Source organism: Gallinula chloropus, assembly GCF_964237585.1.
Source record: "Gallinula chloropus genome assembly, chromosome: 24".
In the NCBI taxonomy this organism is placed as follows: domain Eukaryota; kingdom Metazoa; phylum Chordata; class Aves; order Gruiformes; family Rallidae; genus Gallinula; species Gallinula chloropus.
This window is the reverse complement of record NC_140109.1, coordinates 6,677,017-6,698,430: the sequence shown is the minus strand read 5'-3', so window position 1 is coordinate 6,698,430 and position 21,414 is coordinate 6,677,017. Positions and strand designations below refer to the sequence as shown.

Here is a 21,414-nt window from a genome sequence, read left to right as displayed (position 1 = left end):
CCTTCCAACCCAGACCAGTCTGTGATTCTGTGATTCCAAGGGGTGTTAAGTGCTTGTGTCAAGTGGGCAGTAGCAGAAATGTGATGTTGGTGATAGATTGGAAATGAATTGATCCACATCTTGGAAAATTCTAAGCAGGGAATTGTGCTTCTGTAGAGTTAGTCTGTTGCACAGCCTGGATCCTAGAACAACCTGACTCTAGAGAATTGGGCTGGAGTGTCTTCATAAGGGTGAAGCTGCTTCTCTTTTGCTTTTGGAGCTGAAAACGATGTGGTTTTTTTTCCCTTTTTGTTTCAGGACACCTGTGACCCCTCGCGTGTGGAAAAGAACTCTAGAGGAAAGGTGTTAAAGATGGGTGTTAAAACCTTCACTCATAACTCCCCCGCTCACAGTCAGGAGATGCTGGGCAAGCTGAACATGCTCCGCAACGACGGGCACTTCTGCGACATCACCATCCGCGTCCAGGACAAAATCTTCCGGGCCCACAAGGTGGTTCTGGCAGCCTGCAGCGACTTCTTCCGTTCCAAACTGGTTGGCCAAGCAGAGGATGAGAGCAAGAGCGTGTTAGACCTGCACCACGTGACAGTGACGGGCTTTATACCCCTCCTGGAATACGCTTACACAGCCACCCTCTCTATTAACACGGAAAACATTATCGATGTGCTGGCTGCAGCCAGCTACATGCAGATGTTCAGCGTCGCGAGCACGTGCTCCGAGTTCATGAAGTCCAGCATTCTATGGAATACACCCAACAGCCAGCAGGAGAAGGTGCTGGATGCGGGACAGGAGAACAGTGCAAACTGCAATTTTGCTTCTCGGGATGGCAGCCTGTCTCCTGTCTCCTCGGAGTGCAGCGTGGTGGAAAGAACCATCCCCGTGTGCCGGGAGTCGCGGAGGAAGCGCAAAAGCTACATCGTGATGTCCCCGGAGAGCCCCCTCAAGTGTAACACCCAGACGAGTTCCCCCCAAGTCCTGAATCCTTCCACTTCTTACCCAGAGTCCAGAAATCAACCCGTGGACTCATCCTTAGCTTTCCCTTGGACTTTTCCTTTCGGAATCGATCGCAGGCTTCAGTCTGAGAAGGCCAAGCAGACGGAGAACTCTAGGACTTTGGAAATGCCTGGGCCCTCCGAGGCCAACAGGAGGATGGCCGACTACGTGACCTGTGAGAGCACAAAAGCCAACTCGCCCCTTGTGATCGAGGAAGACGTGCGCGTCAAGGTGGAGAGGCTGAGCGACGAGGAGGTGCACGAGGAGGTGTCGCAGCCCGTTAGCGCGTCCCAGAGCTCGCTGAGCGATCAGCAGACGGTCCCGGGCAGCGAGCAAGTGCAGGAAGATCTCCTGATCAGCCCGCAGTCTTCTTCCATAGGTAATGACTGTTTCTGGGCTTGAGGTGTTTGTGTAAGTAGAGGGTGTAGTGGAGGGAATGTGCTTTGTGTTTTCTCACGCTTTAAATCTGTGAAACAGCTTCCCAACTCCCCAACCCCCCATCCCATTCTATGTAAACCCTGACTGGCAGATGGGTAGATGGAGGGAGAGCAGTGGATGCCATCTGCCTTGACTTCAGCAAGGCTTTTGATACTGTCTCCCTTAGCATCCTGATAGCAAAGCTGAGAGAGCACGGGATAGATGAGTGGACAGTGAGGTGGGGTGAGAACTGGACCGAGCCCAGAGGGTTGTGATTCATAGAGCAGAGTCTGACTGGAGACCTGTGACTGGCCGTGTTCCCCAGGGCTCGGTGTTGGGTCCAGTCCTGTTTAACATCTTCATCGACAACTTTGATGAGGGAATAGTGTCACCCCCCAGCAAGTGCCCGATGACACAGAGCTGGGAGGGGTGGCTGACACACAGGACACTGCGCTGCCAACCAGAGAGACCTGGACAGGCTGGAGAGCTGGGCAGGGAGAGACCAGATGGGGTTTAACAGAAGCAAGTGGAGAGTCTGACACCTGGGAAGGAATAACTGCTGGAATCAGGACAGGCTGGGGGTGACCTGCTGGAGAGGAGCTCTGTGGAGAAGGACCTGGGGGTGCTGGTGGGTGTCAGGGTGGCCATGAGCCAGCAGTGTGCCCCGGGGCCAAGAAGGACAGTGGGATCCTGGGGGCATCAAGAGGAGTGTGGGCAGCAGGTCACAGGAGGGGATCCTCCCCCTCTGCTCTGCCCTGGTCAGGCCCCACCTGGAGCATTGTGTCCAGTTCTGGGCTCCCTGGGATAAACCAGCCAGGGATCTCCTGGAGAGAGTCCAGAGGAGGCTACGAAGGGGATGAAGGGCCTGGAGCATCTCCCCTGTGAGGAAAGGCTGAGCGAGCTGGGGCTGTTCAGTCTTGAGAAGAGAAGATGAAGGGGGGACCTAATTAATGTTTATAAATATCTTAAGTATGGGATGCAGGGGACATGGGCAGCCTCTGCTCAGTGTCTGTGGGGACAGGACAAGGGGCGAGGGCTCAAGTTGGAGCACAGGGAGTTCCACACCAACATGTGGAAGAACTTTTACCCGATGAGGGTGAGGGAGCCCTGGGACAGGCTGCCCAGGGGGTGTGGAGTCTCCTTCTCTGGAGAGATTCCAGCCCCATCTGGACCTGTGTGCCCTGTCCTAGGGACCCTGCTTTGGCAGGGGGTTGTACCTGATGGGCTCTGGAGGTCCCTTCCCACCCCTGTGATTCTGTGATTCTGTGACTTGGGGTTCTTAAATTCACTTTGCAGACAGCAGCTATGAAAACTAAGCCTGTTGGTAGGCTTCCTTCTTCAGCAGGGATTGACAGTGCCTTTCTGCTTCTAGTTGCTTGACTGGGGGAAATAATTCTGTTCTCATTAGCGTCAAAAGGCGTGATGTCAGCTGAGCTGCACCACCAGATCTGAAAGGCTGGTGGCTGTAGCCACAGAGGGATAGAATGGTGCTTTGCATCAGACCTAGCATCTTGTATAAGCAGGACAGAGAGCCTTTGTAAGAAGGTTTGCAAAATAAGTGGTGGAACACTGTCATCTTAATGCCCCAGACGAAAACAAAACCACACAGTCATAATATTGAGAATCTTTCCATTTCTGTGGGATTTGGTTCTCAAGTTGCTGCTTCAAATGCTGCCAATTTCGGAGAGAAACCTTATTTTTTTTCCCTGTGAAAGATCATTTGAAGCCAGTTTTGGGTTCTTCTAGCAGGCTGCTCTTTATTAATAGCTAATACTGCAAGGTTACCATAACGATCTCTCTCCCCTCCTTTGCACAGAACGCATTGGATGGCTCTTAGCAAGCCAGGAGAGAGAAGTTTTGCAATGTTTTGAGTTTAATCACCCAAATTTTGCCTCAGTCAGCTGTTTTGCTTTCAGTTAAGTGGCTTGATTTGTTTTGTTTGAAGACCTTAAGGATGGCAAATGTACCTGGTCCTCTTCCTTCACACCCTCTATGCACCAAAAGGCCTCTCCAGTTAACCAAATAAATAAACTACAGCAAAGTAAATAAATGTAGCCTGCTAGCCTGGGTTATTTGTTTGCTTCAGTCAGTGTAACACTCTGCTTTCTCTGAAGAAAGTGAGTGTTGTAGCTTGCTCTGACCCTTCCTGGATTGCAATATGTCACCAGTGCTGTTAAAACTACTCACTAAAAAGAAAAGAAAGCATTTTCTGCTCCTCTGAACCTTGGAGACTCTTCATTGTTGGTTGTGCCCCTCAGTTTGTGTAGCTTATGTGTAGATTTTTTAGATGGGCGATGCTTTTTCCAGCTGAAAATGTGTTATTTACTGGAGGTGCTGGAGATGAGGCTGTTTGCCTTTCCTGAGGAGCAGGCTTACTGTCAGCTTAAGTTGAAATCTTTTGATTTAGTTTGCCAAAACAGCACAGAGGCTTAAAAACTAAAAGAAATAAACTATTTGCTGGGTGGTCTCCAGGAAAAGTGGCCCTTGTTGAGAACAGGTTTGGTCTTGACTCAGTTCTTAATTCCAGTAAGAACTTTGGAAGAGCCTTGTTGTGTGTGCTAAGAGGTGCAAATTACTTCATCAGTGTAATGATACCTCTTCTACATAATTTCCTCCCTCTGCTCTGCCCTGGTCAGGCCCCACCTGGAGCATTGTGTCCAGTGCTGGGCTCCCTGGGATAAACCAGCCAGGGATCTCCTGGAGAGAGTCCAGAGGAGGCTGTGAAGGGGATGAAGGGCCTGGAGCATCTCCCCTGTGAGGAAAGGCTGAGTGAGCTGGGGCTGTTCAGCCTGGAGAGAAGCAGCCTGAGAGGGGATCTGATCAATGGGTATAAAGATCTGAAGGGTGGGACCCAGGGGGCCATGGGCAGCCTCTGCTCAGTGTCTGTGGGGACAGGACAAGGGGCGATGGGCTCAAGTTGGAGCACAGGGAGTTCCCCACCAATGTGGGGAAGAACTTCCCAGTGAGGGTGAGGGAGCCCTGGGACAGGCTGCCCAGGGGGTGTGGAGTCTCCTTCTCTGGAGAGATTCCAGCCCCATCTGGACACCGACCTGTGTGCCCTGTCCTAGGGACCCTGCTTTGGCAGGGGGTTGGACCCCATGAGCTCTGGAGGTCCCTCCCAACCCCTGTGATTCTGTGACTCTGTACCATCACAGGCAAAATAGAGCAAGGAGAAACAATGATTAGGAAAAGATAAAAATAGTCTATCAAGGGAAAGGAAGGAGTTTTACTGACTATAAACCTCACAGCCAGGCAGCTTAGAAGAACAAACTGAATGTTACAGATGAGTAGGTGCAACCTAGAGAAGTTTGAGGGGAGGATGGATGGGGATACATCTCTTGGAGTTGGAAGTAACAGAAAAATTGCATACCCAAAAGTGGCTTGGATGCACTGGGACGTGAGGAGGTGGGTGTAGGACTGAATTGTGCAGAGGGGTCACTCAGTGCTAGAAAATCTCCTCCTTGAGAACCTCTTAAACAGCAAACACCTTTGAGCATACTCCGATAGGCAGGCACCTTACTGAATTTAGCAGGTTTCCTGGGATGATTTCTGTTGACAGGCAACTCTGCACATCTGCCTTCTAAAGGTGTTGAGGCCAGGTGACATTTTTTGGGAAAGACTTGTTCCATTTTCCATTTCCTATCCTGGGTTTTGTACCGCTGAGATCAAGTACCTGGCTGTTTGCACGAGGGTCTTAGGCATTAGGGGCTCTGCTGCTTAATTATACCTCTGTGTCTGTTAGGGAGGATGTTAGCATGTTGTGTTCTTCCTTAAATCAGCTACAAAGAGAAGGAAAATGTGCTCAGCCAAAGTCTTCAAAACACAAATCTGTTCTTTGTCTTTGGATGTGTTTGATTTACTACTCGGTGGCCTTTGCACGCCACGAGCAACTGGCCTTGTAACAGCTTTTACTCACCTTTTGCTATAAAGAGGAGCAGTGCTCTGGCTTTTCAGCACAGTTTCCCTGCACCTAACATACAGCAAGGCATGCTGTGGGGCTAGAAAGCACTTCTTACCTCCCCAAGATCTATTTCCTTACAGGGTAACACGAGAAGAAGCCAACGGAGGCAGCACGATCTGTTCGCGTCAAGCTTTCTCTTCCTTGGTTGTATTTTCCTGGTGTAATTGCATATATTTATCTCAGTGTTTTATAGTGCATTTATAAAAGCATTCTCTCTGATACTGCAAAAAGCTTTTATTCACTCTTTGGGCAATTTCAGGAATTGTTCATTTGTAATTTATTGTGTTTGGAAGCACTTAAAATACGGGAGGAGACGCGAAGCGGGGCCGCGGTAAAGAAGTCGTTATGGTGACAACAATAGCTATGTCTGAGAAGATATCTTCATAACTCATTAACACTCTTTCCATTTGAGAGGTGAAGGCATAAAATTAAACCTAAGAGCAGTCAGGCTGCTTTTTTTCAGGAGACTTTTGGGCAAGTGTTTCTTGAGAAAGAAGGATTAATCAGGAGGGGGATGAACTTTAGTCACTGTGTAGTGGTGTAGTTGCTGAGCTTCCCAACCAGAGTTGGTCAGCTCCTAATAAAATTAGGCATTTTGATTCTACTGGCCTTATTTTGAAGCTGCAGGGTCCCATTAAGGTGATAATTTTGCCCTGGGATAAGGCTTTGGATGCTCTGTCCTTTATAGGGACAGCCCTTTTTTTGGGATGGTACTCTCATTCTTTTTGATAAAAGCAGCACGTTCTCTGCTCCTCTTCCCATGCCTTTGTTCCTCCTCTTTGGTTTTTCATTTTGCCTGACACTTGGCATTGTAGGACCTAATGATACTTGGTTTTCCTAGTGAGCTGCAGAGAAGGGTTCCCAAATTGGGGTCGCTCACCTGCCACGCTCCTCAAAAGCAGAAGTACTTGTTGCTGTAGCACCACCTCCATGTGACTCTGTGATACTAATCAATGTGTATCATGATTTGGGAGAGGAACAGCAATGACTCTGACCCTTTTGAAATCCAGTGGGGTTCAGTGGTTCATTTTTAATCACCTCTAGACGATGTGAGGGAGAAGGAGGCACATGAGAGATGCAGCCTGTGCCTATGCGACGTAACGTGCCTTATCCCACTGGTCACACTTCACCAAAACAAGAGGGGTTTATTGCTTTGTTTAATCAAGGGGTCTGGTTGGCAGGGGCAGGTACCAGTTCTTTGAGTTGTTTTAGTGCTGTACTCCCAACCTCCCTCTCTGCTGTGCTGCAGTCAGGCCAAAATCACCTTGAATCACAGAGTCACCAGGTTGGAAAAGATCTTTGAAGATCATCAAGTCCAACCGTTCCTGTCCTGTGCTAAACCAGCTCCCTGAGCACCTCATCTCCCCTCTGTTAAACACACCCAGGGGCAGGGACTCAGCCCCCTCCCTGGGCAGCCTGGGCCAGGCCCTGACAACTCTGCCAGGGAAGAATTCTCTCCTCACAGCTGCTTTGACCCTGCCCTGGGGCAGCTTGAGCCCATTGCCCCTTGTCCCAGCTCCTGGCCCCTGGCTGAAGAGACCAGCGCCCACCTCTCTGCACCCTCCTGGCAGGGCAGGGGAGGTGGGGAGAAGGGCTCCCCTCAGCCTCCTCTTCTCCAGGCTCAACACCCCCAGCTCCCTCAGCCGCTCCTCAGAGGATTTGCCCTCCAGCCCCTTCCCCAGCCTGGTTGCCCTTCTCTGGACACGCTCCAGGACCTCCATGTCCTTCTGATGCTGAGGAGCCCGGAACTAACCTTGCTTAATACACCTAAACAAGGATTGAATGCAGGACTCTGAGTGAGGTCATCAGGCACAAGGTGAAGTCAGGTTTTCCTTCAGTGCTGCATTTACTTTAGATTCCATCTCCAAAACCCACTTGAGCTGTGCTTCCTTGAACGGGGCTTTGGGATGACCTCATGTAGGTGCTTTTCTCATGAACAGATGTTTGGTCTCCTTGGTGGTGTGCTTCCAATTTCTCAGAGGGCTTTTCTTGTCTCAGCATCTTATCAATAAATGATGGCATTATCAATGGATGGAGATACATATAGAGAGAGATGATTTGAAAGACAAAACCAATGTAGGGTTGAACTCTATTGCTCAAGAAGCGTTGAAGTTGACCCTTGAAGGGAAGGCAACGTCACATTTCTGCTTTACAGCTGTTAGTTCTGGATGTGTTTTGAAAACTCTGGCTGTATTTAACAGAGATTCTTTCCATTTTCTAGGTATGCCAAATATTTGCCCTTTATTGAGTTGTCTGTTCTCTAGACAGTCTGTGCAGAGGAGAAGCTGGGTCAGAACATGTTGCCTCTGGGGCTTCTAAATGGTTTTCCCAAGAGAATTCTAATATCCTATCACCCAGGAAGCAGCATCTCACAGAGATTTGGGAAAGAAGCTTTATGTGTGTTCACCTGCCCTCCCCCCCACCCCTTCTTGAACACTTTATTTGCATTAAACTGCCCTTTTTTCTTTGCCTAGGCTCAATAGATGAGGGGGTTACGGAGGGATTGCCCACACTCCAAAGTACCTCTGGCACTAACGCTCATGCAGATGATGATGATCGGTATGTACCCAACTCAGCATGCAAACTGTTCTGCACCAAGTGCTGTGCCTCTAATTACCCTCACCCAGCCTTAATCCCAGAATGTTCACTTCTTCCTACGTCTCCTCCTCTGTGTTGATCAAAGTACAATCAGTGCCTGGAGGATCAGGTGAGGTAGAAGAATGTAGGTGATGAAAGTCAGAATGTGCTTCCACGTTGCTTTTCACTTCCTATTTCCAGGCAACACTGGTGAAGAAAGAGCCTCCTGGTTTGGCTGTTTCTTCACCACTGCTCTTTATTAGCAAATAAAGTTCAAAAACCCTTTGCTGTGAAGCAGGGGTGGTATTTGCATGCCTGCTGAAGCTGATGGAAAGCCACAAAAGCAACAAAAACAAAAACAAGTCACCTGGTCTTGGCTCTGCAGAGCAGCCTTAAAGCTTTTCTCCCAAACTTTCTGCTTGTAGCTTCTCACCAAGAGGGCTGTGTGTTGCTTGCTGTAAATATTTCACCATCCTTTGTTGTGCTGTGTGATTTATTAAGAGAAGATTGACAGGGAAGGCTCAACTAAAACCATTTCTGCTTGGCCAGAGAGAGAAGTGATGTACCTGGATGGCTGCATTCCTGGGCACACACAACCAGCCTGTGCTTCTACTTCTTTGCTTTTGTGGTATTTTAAGTATTGACAAGGCAGCTCCTGCGTAGTGTTTCGTTAGACAAGCAGAACTCAGGAAGAAATAAAAGCCCAAAAACCTCTGGGAGTTGTTCCAGAAAGTGTGTCAAGTGAAACTCCTGGTAGAGATAACTATCAAGAGCTGCGTTTTCATAGCTCATAAAATCTTTCCTGCTGTTTCCATCTAAAAACCTGCCCTGTTGGAGGATTAAATCTGAAGGGAAAATAACTGCCTAGATAAGATTTTGTTGTGTGGCAGGGAAGATTTTATCTAGCTGCTAACAAACTCTGGGTATAAAAAGAATACCCAGCACTTAAGCTTGGGATTTATAGTAGGAGCACAAGCTGCATTAGAACTAAGCCAGGTTTTTAAAGCTGGAATTCTAAAGGCAAGTGGAGTGCACCTTCTCAGCACTGGGTTATTCCAGAAATTCCCTGTGAAATCACAGAGCTTCAGTGCAAACCACGTAGAAAAACTGAAAATACACCAAAATCCTTCTCATGTGCTGCAAATTCCTAGTAAAAGATCTCTGCCCTGCAGGGAAGGAAGGAGTGTTTGCCTTAGTTTAAGGCCAAGTTGGAAAATAAGAAGTCTGGGAGTAGCAGAAGCGTCAGCAAAATGAACTAGAACTTGCACATGGTTTATAGAAACCAGAAGGGAACTAATAGTTAGGGGGATTGATGAAAAAACTTTGGACTCCAGAACTAAACTTTTCCACCAAGTGATTGGTTTTACCCATTCAAATGAGAGTGCCAAGACTCTAATTGTTCTGGGAATGAGCTAAAATGTGTGAAAATGGCACTTCTAAGTCATAACAAGTTTTCTTTCATGTGTCTGCCTGTATACATATTTGTGCCTGTCCAGATGGGACAGTGCCTTCTGAGATGCTATAACAGCCCTTCCAGCACTGGGCTTTCAAATTCCCATTTCAAGCACAAGTTTGGGTGCATAAAATGAGGTAATAGAGAGTTTTGAATCAACCCAAATATTTATCTCTAGCTGAATCACAAGAAATCATAATGACAGAGACAATTTCCCTCCCTTTTTCCTTGGTATTTACTTTAAATGCACCTTTCCAATCCTTGCCACTGTGGAAAGAATCATAAATGTGTCAAAATTGAGGCTCTCTCTTGTGTTTGTGTGTGAAATAACGAAGGTAATTAATTGATCCTGCTCCCTAATCAGTCTTTCCTAAACAGCAGGTCACACGTAGTGGTTGTTGGCTTAATAAGCACGTATAGGGGAATCTGTGAAGTGTTAAAGCCCTCTGAAGCGTGCTGTACCCCTTCTCTGATGCTTCACTTCTGGATTACAACACACTCTCCTAGTGTAGATCCCTAAGACAGCATTGGCTGGTTTTATGGCTGGTCTCAGGTAGCCCTGGGACTGCCCAGGGGGTGTGGAGTCTCCTTCTCTGGAGAGATTCCAGCCCCGTCTGGACACCGACCTGTGTGCCCTGTCCTAGGGACCCTGCTTGGGCAGGGGGGGTTGGACTTGATCTTTCAAGGTCCCTTCCAACCCCTGTGATTCTGTGATATCAGGAGAATCTCCAAAATTATTGCTAACATAAAATCTTCTCTAAAATCACTGCTGCTTACAGTTAGGGAGCGATTGTCAGCTCACTGAGCGTTCTGGCGTTCATGTTTGTTGGAGTTGAGTTTCCAGAGCTGAATGTGGGTATAATCTCTGGGGGAAAAGAAGGGAGAGTGTTGTGAGTAAACCAAAATGAACACATTTGAAACCTGTCCCTTTATCCAGCTGCGACAGAAGTTCTCTGAGTTAGATGAATCTCACCTGCCAAATGCCACGTTTATCACAAATTGTGAGCCACGAAACATTGAGCGTAGGTGGGGTTGGAGGGGGGGAGAGAAGCAGAAGAGAGAAAACAAGATTGAGCTTCAACTGGGATTTCTTCCTTGAGCTAAGGTCCACAGTTCCACCACCACGAGGTACTTCAGCCTGCTTGCAGCGTAAGGATGGGAAAAGACAGACATCCCAGTCACTGGTACCCACAGAGCCTCCTGATTCCTATTTTATCTGCTTTAACCAGCCTTTCTCAGAAGAAAAAGAAAACACTTCTTCTTGGGCTATTGTCCCCATAGCACTTCTCCTTCCTGTTTCAGTTGCAGAGAAGCTGGCCCTGGGCCAGCCTGTGAGGATGAGCTGAAAGCCCAAGGACAGCTGTGGCCCCAAATTTCTGCCCTAGTTTAAATGTCTCCTTAGAAAGCTCTAGGAGCACGATGCACTTTTGGCCCCTAACACAGAAATGAGGAAGGACCTAGGAAACTTGGTTTGCTTGGGGTTTGTTTCTTTTTTTAATATTTATCTTTGCATACCAGACCTGCCTGTGAGTCTCTGTTGATGGAGTTTTCAGTGGGGAAGTGTAGGGTCGTACCAGCTCCCGAAGCAAAACGAAGTGTTTCCACATCCCAAGTAGAGTCAAATCTGTTCTTCACTTGCTGATCTGCTCCTGAAGAAGAGCAGAAGGGCCAGGGTTCTTCAGATGTTTGGTTAGAAAGTCCAAACCCACACTTAAAAAGACTCCCCTTTGTTCCACGTGCATTTGGGGAGCCATCAGTTGGGTTGTTTAGACCATGAACCTTCTGCCCAGCCAGGGTAGGAGCTGGTACCTCCCCTTTTGCAAGTAATCCCTTTTTAGCAAAGATCAACAACCCTGTCAGCATCTCTAGTTTCCACAGCTCTCCAAGATCCTACTGTGTATAAAAAGCAGTGAAGGGCAATAAAATTTCTCCCTTAGAGCAAATATTATTGCAGTTCCCAGGAGAGACCAGAAGCCCTTACTGCTTTTACAGCCCAATTGATATAAGGTGCTGCAGGAAACTTAATCTCACCTATATGGAGAGGTGCCTGGTGCTCTCTCTCTCTCTCTCCAGATACTGGAACTTTTCCCACTGAGCCCCATTGGGCTCATGCTTGGAATTGAGATGCTCGGTTCTCACAGTTGTACTGATGTCCATTTCCAGAGTAAAGACAATTAATGTATTGATTTTTAAAGAGATGATCCTAGTTCTCCTCCTCTTGTGCTGCTCCAGGCTTTTTTCCCCTAGGATAGGCACCAGCATCCCCAAAGTGCATCCCAGCATCCCCACCAGCAACAGGCAGCAGCACTGGGAGGGAGGAATTAGCAGCTTGCAACAATAAATTCCCTTTTAAATTTATTGCTGGGGGAGCATTACAAATGTCTGGAGCAGTTTACATCCACCACAGCAGCGGGAAGGTCCTTGGGGATTTGTGCAGAGTGCACCTCAGTGAGCCTTCAGCAAACTCAGCTCAACCTTGGAACCCACAGCCTGGGCTGGAGGTGAAAGCAGAGACTGGTGAAAGGATTTGTTTGGGTAAGGAGACTTTCTGACTGTGTGCAACAGGAGCCATGGCTGTACTTTTTTCTTACTACACTTCAGACATTACAGTTTAGTAAAACCAAAATTGCCTTGTTCTGGCCACGGAGGATTCCAGGTCAGAGCAGTCCCCTGCTGCCACTGATGTCTGACCTGCCATTAGGCTGCCAGCAAGCTGAAATGTCTCTGTCAACAACAACAACAACAAAATAGACCTTAATGCTCAGGAAAGGGAAACCCCAGGTAAGTACAAACTCCTGTTGTTAGGGTGTTTGTACCAGCAGATGTGGTTTATTCCACTGCGCCCTTGAGCAGAGCAAGTTCCTTGCCAGAGGACTTGGATTATAACTCTGCAGCTCCCTTGAACAGTTTTGCAGCTGGAGGCTGTGGAGGAGCAATTAGTTGGGTTTTAAATAAATGACTTTGAAAGTTAAAGTGCTCCTCTGCTGTATTCCACGTGCTGTGTTTTAAGTGCAGGGCTTGAGCCGCTCTCAGAGAGCCCAACGAGTCGGACCAGCAGCACGTATTGATTAATTAAATTAGTATTTTAAACTTAGAAATACAAAGTGATTGGAAATACTGGTGGTTGTGCACTGAGCTTGGATCGAAATGAAAATGAATTGGCTTTAATTTCATTGGGAAATACCACTGAAGCTGCAGAATACTCCTTTGCTTTCTGCTTTGCCCTGTGCTTTAAATTCTTCCTTGGGAAGAATTGTGATGATTGTCCATGTGCTGGAGAAATGGGGACTGTGTGACAATTGTCAGCCATCCATGTGCTTAAGAAATGGGGACTGTGTGACAATTGTCAGCCATCCATGTGCTTGAGAAATGGGGACTGTGTGACAATTGTCAGCCATCCATGTGCTTGAGAAAAACCCCAATGCCTGGAAAATAGAGTTCAATCTGCAGCTGGTGCTCAGACCCTGTTGCCCAAAGAAACAGAAGCCAGGAGGTTGTTCTCTGGTTGTGTTCAGATGTGCAAATTCAGTTAACAAGGAGACTCCAGGTGGAGGTCAGGAATACTGCTATGGAGGCAGAGATTTCCAGCCTAAAACCACATCTCCACAGAAATCCAAAAGGCCCTGCAAAGGTTCAGCTTCCCATGGGCAAGGCTGCTTATTTCTTCCCTCTAGCTTGCTTGTAAATCAGTTGAACTTTTTTCTTTGTAGTTTGGAGAACGTTCAGTACCCCTACCAACTCTACATTGCTCCTTCTACCAGCAGCACAGAGAGACCCAGCCCAAATGGTCCAGACAGACCTTTTCAGTGTCCAACCTGCGGGGTCCGGTTCACTCGCATTCAGAACTTAAAACAACACATGCTTATCCACTCAGGTAAGGAACCTTCCTGTTTCCTCTGGGTTTCCTAATTTAGAGGCAAAGGGAATAATGGGATTCTTCTCTAAACACCTGCCAAGTGCTTGGGAAAGGTTGGGTGGAGGTAACTGAATTCTCACTGGACGCTTGTTTTGGTACATCACATCCAGACTTGATAGGTGGTGATCAAGTGATCAGTGGGTGATCAGTGTTTGTGGGGGCTGGGAAAAAACCAACCCTTTGATTGCCTGCAACTCATGGGAATAAATCATGTTCATGGTAAAGATTTGTGATGGAATAAAAGGATATTTATGCTAGAGGAGGATGGGGATTGAAATCCTTCCTCTTGTTGCAGTTGTTTGCTGTGGTTTAGTGGGGACTCACAGATAATGTAGAAAATACTGTCTGATGCCCTTGGGTTGAAGATCATTGTGTGCCTTTGGATCTTGGAAATGTCAGAGGGATGGCAGGACAACTGAGTTGGCTCGATAATCAATTTAGCTTCTGCAGATAGTCCAGGTAGCAAAAGGTTTGTGTTGAATGGGCCTCTGAGTCTCTGATCCCTGAACTGCTGCTTTCCTTTTCATTCCTGACTGGAGTGTGAGCTCCCAATGTCTTCACTGTCAATATTTCACAAGGCCAGTCAACATTACCTGGCAATAGCATTGACTTCTCAGCGTGCAAAGAGAATATTAGAGGGTTATTGCACTCAAACTGGGAAGTGATTGAGCCCCTGTGCTGGGCACTGGGGAGGCTGCAGCTGGAGTGCTGGGTCCAGTTCTGGGCTCCTCAGCATCAGAAGGACATGGAGGTCCTGGAGCGTGTCCAGAGAAGGGCAACCAGGCTGGGGAAGGGGCTGGAGGGCAAATCCTCTGAGGAGCGGCTGAGGGAGCTGGGGGTGTTGAGCCTGGAGAAGAGGAGGCTGAGGGGAGCCCTTCTCCCCACCTCCCCTGCCCTGCCAGGAGTGTGCCGAGAGGTGGGCGCTGGTCTCTTCAGCCAGGGGCCAGGAGCTGGGACAAGGGGCAATGGGCTCAAGCTGCGCCAGGGCAGGGTCAGAGCAGCTGTGAGGAGAGAATTCTTCCCTGGCAGAGTTGTCAGGGCCTGGCCCAGGCTGCCCAGGGAGGGGGCTGAGTCCCTGCTCCTGGGTGTGTTTAACAGAGGGGAGATGAGGTGCTCAGGGAGCTGGTTTAGCACAGCACAGGGATGGTTGGACTCGATGATCTTAAAGGTCTTTTCCAACCTTGTCATTCTGTGAACACTGAGCATCGTGGTTTAGCATCTCCTGGATTGAGCTTGATTTTTACCTGTGAGCTGATGCTGTACCCTTTTTAAGCACAGTGACCTCAATTGTCAAGTTGTGCAATATTTTTTTATTTTCATTGTCAGCAATTGTTTGTCATATCCCTTCAAGAAAAATGACTGTGCTGTGCTTAGGGCAGCTGTAATAATCTGTGTTTAATACTTAAAAAGCAAACTTTGTGGGTTTATCCTGTGGAAAATGATCCCAAGCCCATTGCTGATGTCTTAACTGGCAGACAGGCTTCAGCAAAGCATTAAAAGGAGCGTGGCCAGCAGGTCACAGGAGGGGATCCTCCCCCTCTGCTCTGCCCTGGTCAGGCCCCACCTGGAGCATTGTGTCCAGTGCTGGGCTCCCTGGGATAAACCAGCCAGGGATCTCCTGGAGAGAGTCCAGAGGAGGCTACGAAGGGGATGAAGGGCCTGGAGCATCTCCCCTGTGAGGAAAGGCTGAGTGAGCTGGGGCTGTTCAGCCTGGAGAGAAGCAGCCTGAGAGGGGATCTGATCAATGGGTATAAAGATCTGAAGGGTGGGACACAGGGGGACATGGGCAGCCTCTGCTCAGTGTCTGTGGGGACAGGACAAGGGGCGATGGGCTCAAGTTGGAGCACAGGGAGTTCCCCACCAATCTGGGGAAGAACTTCTTCCCAGTGAGGGTGAGGGAGCCCTGGGACAGGCTGCCCAGGGGGTGTGGAGTCTCCTTCTCTGGAGAGATTCCAGCCCCGTCTGGACACTGCCCTGTGTGCCCTGTCCTAGGGACCCTGCTTTGGCAGGGGGTTGGACCCCATGAGCTCTGGAGGTCCCTTCCAAGCCTTATGGTTCTGTGACTCTCTGATCTCTAACTGACCCATCAGCTAGCAATGCTGGGTGACAGTTCAGTGCTGCTTTAGCATAATTAGTGCTCAAAAGAACCTCTCCAAACCTGTCAACCTTGGGAGTTTTTTCACCCAAGCAAAACGGCCAAGAGATTTCCCTCAGCGGATCAGGAGACAGGAGGCCAGCACGTGAAGTTTTCCCTCCACAAGACAAATTTCTAGTCTATTAACTTGTTTTCACATGCTTAACAAGGAGTGTAACCTTAACTACAGCTTTCTCTGTGTAACAGCCCCAATTAAGAGTTCAGCTCCCACTTTGAACATAAGGAAGGCAGGGTGAAAGACCGGTGGAATTAGCCTGGGCTGAGGCACATTCAGCCTTTTGAAAAACCCTTTTTCATTCTTTGACAGGCCCTGGTATGAATAAAGCTCCATCTTCCAGGTTCCTGGCCTCCTGTTTGGTTTTCCCTGCTTTCCAGAGTTCAGGCTTTTTTTAGGAAATCTGAACTCTTTTGGTGATTTGGCCTTTTTATGTTGTAACAGTTCTGTTTGGGTGCGACGGCGCGGCCTCAGCCACGGGGACGTGTCGCTGAGCTCGTATGTTGGAGGGGTTTATTAGTGCCTGAAATCAACAAAAGATGAGCTAGGAAGAGAATTTCTAAATTAATAAGAAGGGAAAAAGAAAAACCCAACCTGAGAGGCAGGAGCCTGAGCTGACTTAGCTGCCTGTCGTGCAAAGTTGCTGAAAATCCTCCTATGGGAAGGTTCCCACGCGATATAAAGGCTGCTGCTCCAGCCTTTTATCACCATTCCTGCTGCATTACAGGGCCATCCTTGTGCAGGCAGTTCCCCCTGCCAGAACACTTCTGTGAGGCCAGAAAAAGACGTTGCAATTAAGGGTAGCCTGATAATTGCATTGTTGGGAGCCAGTCTGGCACAAGAATCTCCCGAGATCAAAGGAGTTCAAAGCGGGGTTTGAGCTGACTGCTGCTTTCAGATACTTCTTGGCTGTGGCTCAGGATGGGGGAACCGTTGTATAATCCGTGGAGGTTTGTGTTCCTTGTGAGCGGTGAGGAAGGTGATGTGTAAGAGTTACGGGAGGGTCACATGAAGGGAGCAGAGGAACAGGAGGGGATTCAGCTTGTTAGAAGAGTAGATAATGGCAGGACAAGGGGGATGGAGTGAAGCTGAAGGAGGGAAGGGTGAGAGGAGAGATTAGGGGGAAGTTTTTTACAGAGAGAGTGGTGAGGGGCTGGAAGGGGCTGCCCAGAGAGGGGGTGGGTGCCCCGTCCCTGGGGGTGTTCAAGGCCAGGTTGGCTGGGGCCCTGGGCAACCTTGTGTAGCTCCAGGGCTGGAGGTTGGTGTCCCTGCCTGTGGCAGGGGTTTGGCACTGTATGACCCTTGGGGTCCCTTCCAACCCAGACCATCCTCTGATTCTATGATTATTCAGAAATTCCTTGGCACTTGCTTCTGAGACAGTGAAACATCTCCTGTCCTCACCCTTTCTACCATTCTCAAGTTAACCATGGAGTTTCATCCTAAAACAGCACCTTGCCATGACCAGCCACACCTACCCTCCTTCCCCTTCTAGAAATCTGTCAGCACTTTGCCCGTTGACCTCTCCTTCCACGAGTTGAACCTTCCTCTGCTCTCTCTCTCTCTCTCTCTCTTTTCCCCAGGCATTAAACCATTTCAGTGCGACCGCTGTGGGAAAAAGTTCACCCGAGCTTACTCGCTCAAGATGCATCGCCTGAAGCACGAAGGTAAACGCTGTTTCCGCTGCCAGATATGTAGTGCCACTTTCACTTCCTTCGGGGAATATAAACACCACATGCGGGTTTCCCGGCATATTATCCGCAAGCCTCGGATTTACGAGTGCAAAACATGCGGCGCCATGTTCACCAACTCTGGAAATTTAATCGTTCACCTGAGGAGCTTGAACCATGAAGCGTCAGAGCTAGCAAACTACTTCCAGAGCAGGTGAGGTGCACAGCAAAAACCTAACAGGGAAACTTGCTTTTTTTTTTTTTAAATTATTTTTTATTAATTTTTTAATTATTTTTCCTCCTTTTTCTTATTTTTTTTTAATTATTTTTTTCCTCCTTTTCCTTATTTATTTATTTTTTTTCTTCCTAAATCACCTTTTCCTGCTTTCAGGGCAGCCTGCTGTGCCTCTCCTCAGGTTGCCAGCTAATTCCAGTCCCAATTCCTTCCTCTGCCACTCTCTGTTCTCTCTGGTCTGTCTTGCGGCGCGTAAGCTGTGTAGGAGGGGCGCTGAAGAATCGAGTGAGATGCAGAAGCTGCTTCTGGGGCTGCTTGGTTTCTCTTTTCAGTAGTATCTGTGGACAGGCTGATGGTGTGAAGCAGTAGGGTTCTATACCCTGGTGTCTGTGGAGTTCTGTAAACCATTCAAAACCTCGTACAGAGTCACTTGCATTGGGACAGACATGTGCTTTCATTCTAAGTACTTGGTGTGGGGGGGGATGTTGTGAAAAGCTTGCATGATTCCATACCTTCTCTTGTTTCATTTTCCAGGTAATGTGCTGCTAAACAATCAGGCTAAGGGGGTTTGAAATAGTAAGGGCTGGTCAGACCTTATCAGGGCACAAAACACTTGGCGTATCTCACAGATGCGCTTCACGTAGGGCTGTCAGAAGGGTTCTGAGTCGCCAGCCTAGCGCTGTGTTCCCACCTCCAAATGGAATTTGTAGCCCTGGGAGTCTGAGAGAGAAAGACACTAAAGTCACTGAGAGTAATTGGGGGAGGATAGATCTCACAGCTCTTGAATCTGTAGAGACAGCGCACCTGGGTGTGCACCAGAGGGATGTCTTGTAAGCGGTGTGGCATCTGCGACGCCATCCCATCCCTCCTGGCTTCCAGGCGTTAATGCTTGCCCCCTGCAAACCATGGCAGCGTTTTGTTCTGTCTGGTTATCTCCAGAGGGACATAGGATGAGAAAAAAATTGCAAAACAAACCAGGAAAGCCAGTCACTTCCCCCTCCCTGGGCTTTATGTCTGTGGGCTTACACAGCTTCTGTTCTTAGCACCGTGCCAAAACCAGAGCGAAAAGGGATGGTGCCACAGCTGTGGTGAGCGCTCTAGTGTCATCATCAATGAAAGGCAGACAAAAGGATGTGATTTTGGTTGTCCTTAGGGCTTCCTTTAGTTTGAATTCACAAACTAAGTGTAGTTGATGGCAGATTTGGAGTTGAAGCAGTGATTGCTGCTGCTGTAGAAGAAAGTGACTGCTTTTAAATGGATTGCCAGTATAACCCAGGCACTGCCAGGAGTACCAACCTACCTGGCTGGCGCTGAGTATTTGCCCTGAAAACGCTACCAGAGAGCGTGGTAGATACTCTTGGGATACAATCAGCCAGCAGTTAGTAAGAGTAAGGTAAAGGAAGTGTTGTCCAGGAAGGACTGAGACAGGAAGGAAACACCATTCCTTTCTTCTCAGGGTAGCGTGGTGCATCTCAGCATCTCAGCATCACCACACGCCGCTGTGGCTGGCAGCCCCTTTAACTCTTCCTGCAGAAACCTTTGCTTCCTTGCCTCATGCTTCTGTTTCCAGCCTGTCCACTCTGAGAGGAGTGCTGCTGCTGTTTCTGGGGTGGTGGAAAAAGGCCCATGGATTTCTTGGCCGGTGCTGAACTCCTTTTTGTTTCTGTTTTCAAAGGTTGATCTTGCTCCCTTTTTGCTGGGGTTTGTTTGGGGTTGTGGTTTTTTTTTATATCAATGGGGTTTCCAATGCCATAGGATGCTCCAGACATTAACTTCCATTCTCATCAGGGTGATGCAATCTAAAGAACGAGCTGTGGCTGTGTAGGAAGCGGGGGTGAGGGGGGGGTGAGCACCATAGATGCTGTTTGAGTACATTCTGCACGTGTTGGAATGAGAAGTGGGTGATGGTGCTTAGTGAAGTGTGTCGCTGTGATGATCTCAGAGGGACCTGGAATGACTCTGTTGTTCTCTGCGCGATGCAGCGCGGAGCTTTCTGTGTGTCAACTGATGTAAATGCTACAAAGAAAGTGATGCTGCTGATGTTTGTGTGAGAAATGACATTTCTCTTCTGTCCTTTGCCCCTCTTCTAGTGACTTCCTAGTACCGGACTACTTAAACCAGGAACAAGAAGAGACCCTCGGGCAGTATGAGCTAGGGGAGCATGGCTTTGAAAGCAACTCTTCTGTCCAAATGCCTGTCATTTCACAGGTGTCGTCGACTCAGAATTGTGAAAGCACTTTCCCCTTGGGGTCTCTGGGTGGGTTGGCAGAGAAGGAAGAAGATGTGCCAGAGCAGCCAAAGACTAACGCCACTGCTGAGGCAGCCGCAGGTGACCCTCCGAAACAGGAGCTGTCATCTATTACTATTGAATAATTCATGGTTTGGTTTCATTTTAATTCTTTTTTTGTTCTTTGGAAAGTGCCTGTGTTTGGTCCTGTACATTTTAATTTAATTTTTTCTTTTTTTAAAAAAAAAAACCCAACAAAAGTGGGGAGGTTTCCCCCTTTTTTCCTTCGTAAGCTGCGCTTTAAATGGGAAACTGCAACAGATGTTACCTTATTTTCCATGACTGAATGATCACTTCTGTGAAAACACTTTTGAGACTGAATGCACAAAAAGATCTTAGTCAGAACATCGTGGAAGCCGTGAGACACTTCTGAAGAAGAACAGCAGCCCGTTTCAGATCACTTTTTAAACTGCTTCTTCCACAGTTAGAGCAGCTCGTTAAAGTTTCTCTGGCTTCTGCAGACCCCTCTGGTTAAGGGAAAGCAATCAGAGGAAACCTCTTTCAGATGACAAGCAAAAGGATGCTATGGGAATCCTTGCTGAACAGTTTTGACTAGTTTGGAGTGGATGCTTTAATCTTCTGCTTAAAAAAACACAAATAAAACCCACCACACTTCCTATCTTATCTCCCTGCCTGCTGTTTCCCAGAGCACTTGCTGTACCCCCCCCTGCCCTGGGAGCAGCGAGTGGTTTTGGAACCAACAGCCACGTGCTTTTTCCCCCCCCAAACACATTTGTCCCCTGTTTTTTCATCTCAGATGAATCAGTTTGGACAAACCAAGTGATGCCGTGCCAGGTAGTCAATCCTACTTCTTCTATTCCAGGCTTTTTTAACAAACCTCTTGATCAAATAGCACATCCACATTGGCCCAAGCTTAAGGTTAGGGGTGGGAAATCACTACGGTCAGGAGAAGGAGTCTCAGCGGCTCAGAGCGAATCGAGGGTGATGGAACAGGATCTCTCAGTGCCAGCCTGACAGACAGCTCACCATCAGATCCTTCTTTAGAGGGGGAACCAACTGTGAAAACAAAGAGGTTTGGTGATTTGGGTTTTTTTTTTATCCCTAACCTGACAATCTTAAATCCCAGCTGGATTGTTTGTAGTTCTGGTGGCTTCCCCCTGCTGTGTACACTGTATTTTTGACCCCACCAAAAGCTAGCTAGAGGGACCTTACAGATGGGGAAAACTTGAGCTCTTTTGTGCATTATGGCACAATTGGGGTTTTTTTTGGGGGGGGTGTTGTGTTTATACATATACATGTATAGTTTCTGAGATTTTTATTAGTCTGTTTTGGACAAAACAAGCAATTTATTCTCTTTAGAGGCCAACTTTCTAACCCGACAGGGGGTTGTTTACAGAAAAGCTTATATAGCAATGATGGATTGTTCCTGTTTCTAAACATTTTTCAATCCTTGCCAACCCGGTTTATTAAAGGCCATTACTCCAGCTAACACACACAGCAATAAATTGAAAGATTTGCCATTTCATTTGTCCATATTTAGGGGGGGGGGAAAACCCCAAAAAAGCTGCAAAATTAGGGTGTGGGATCTTTCAGAGAGGCCAGTCTTGCTTTGCCCAGGCTGTTGGGGCTGTGTGGTGCTGCTTTGAAACCTAAATTAGGAAATACATGAGGAGGTTTGTGATTTATTAGTGGGGTTTTTTTTTCCCTTGCCTCTGAAGTTTAACTGGGTGTTTGATGCCAGATGCCCGTCGCCTACAGATGACGTGCTGAGCCAGTAGGTATTACTTGATCTTACTATTC

At 48.0% G+C, this 21,414-nt stretch overlaps 1 protein-coding gene across 3 annotated transcripts; it reads left to right on the top strand.

The window, feature by feature from the left end:
* Nucleotides 1-351: 351 nt before the first annotated feature.
* Nucleotides 352-19,739, top strand: ZBTB44 (zinc finger and BTB domain containing 44; the record flags this gene model as incomplete). Of its 3 annotated transcripts, none has more annotated exons than XM_084275090.1 (5): nucleotides 352-1,369; nucleotides 7,843-7,927; nucleotides 13,163-13,272; nucleotides 17,045-17,345; nucleotides 19,457-19,739. In XM_084275090.1, 5 exons carry the CDS (start codon nucleotides 352-354, stop codon nucleotides 19,737-19,739), a joined length of 1,797 nt encoding a protein of 598 aa, XP_084131216.1. The 3 variants fall into 3 exon arrangements, with proteins under 3 accessions (XP_084131216.1, XP_084131215.1, XP_084131214.1); XM_084275089.1 differs by having other exon boundaries at nucleotides 13,109-13,272; XM_084275088.1 differs by having other exon boundaries at nucleotides 7,843-7,931; nucleotides 13,089-13,272.
* Between the last annotated feature and the right edge of the window lie 1,675 nt (nucleotides 19,740-21,414).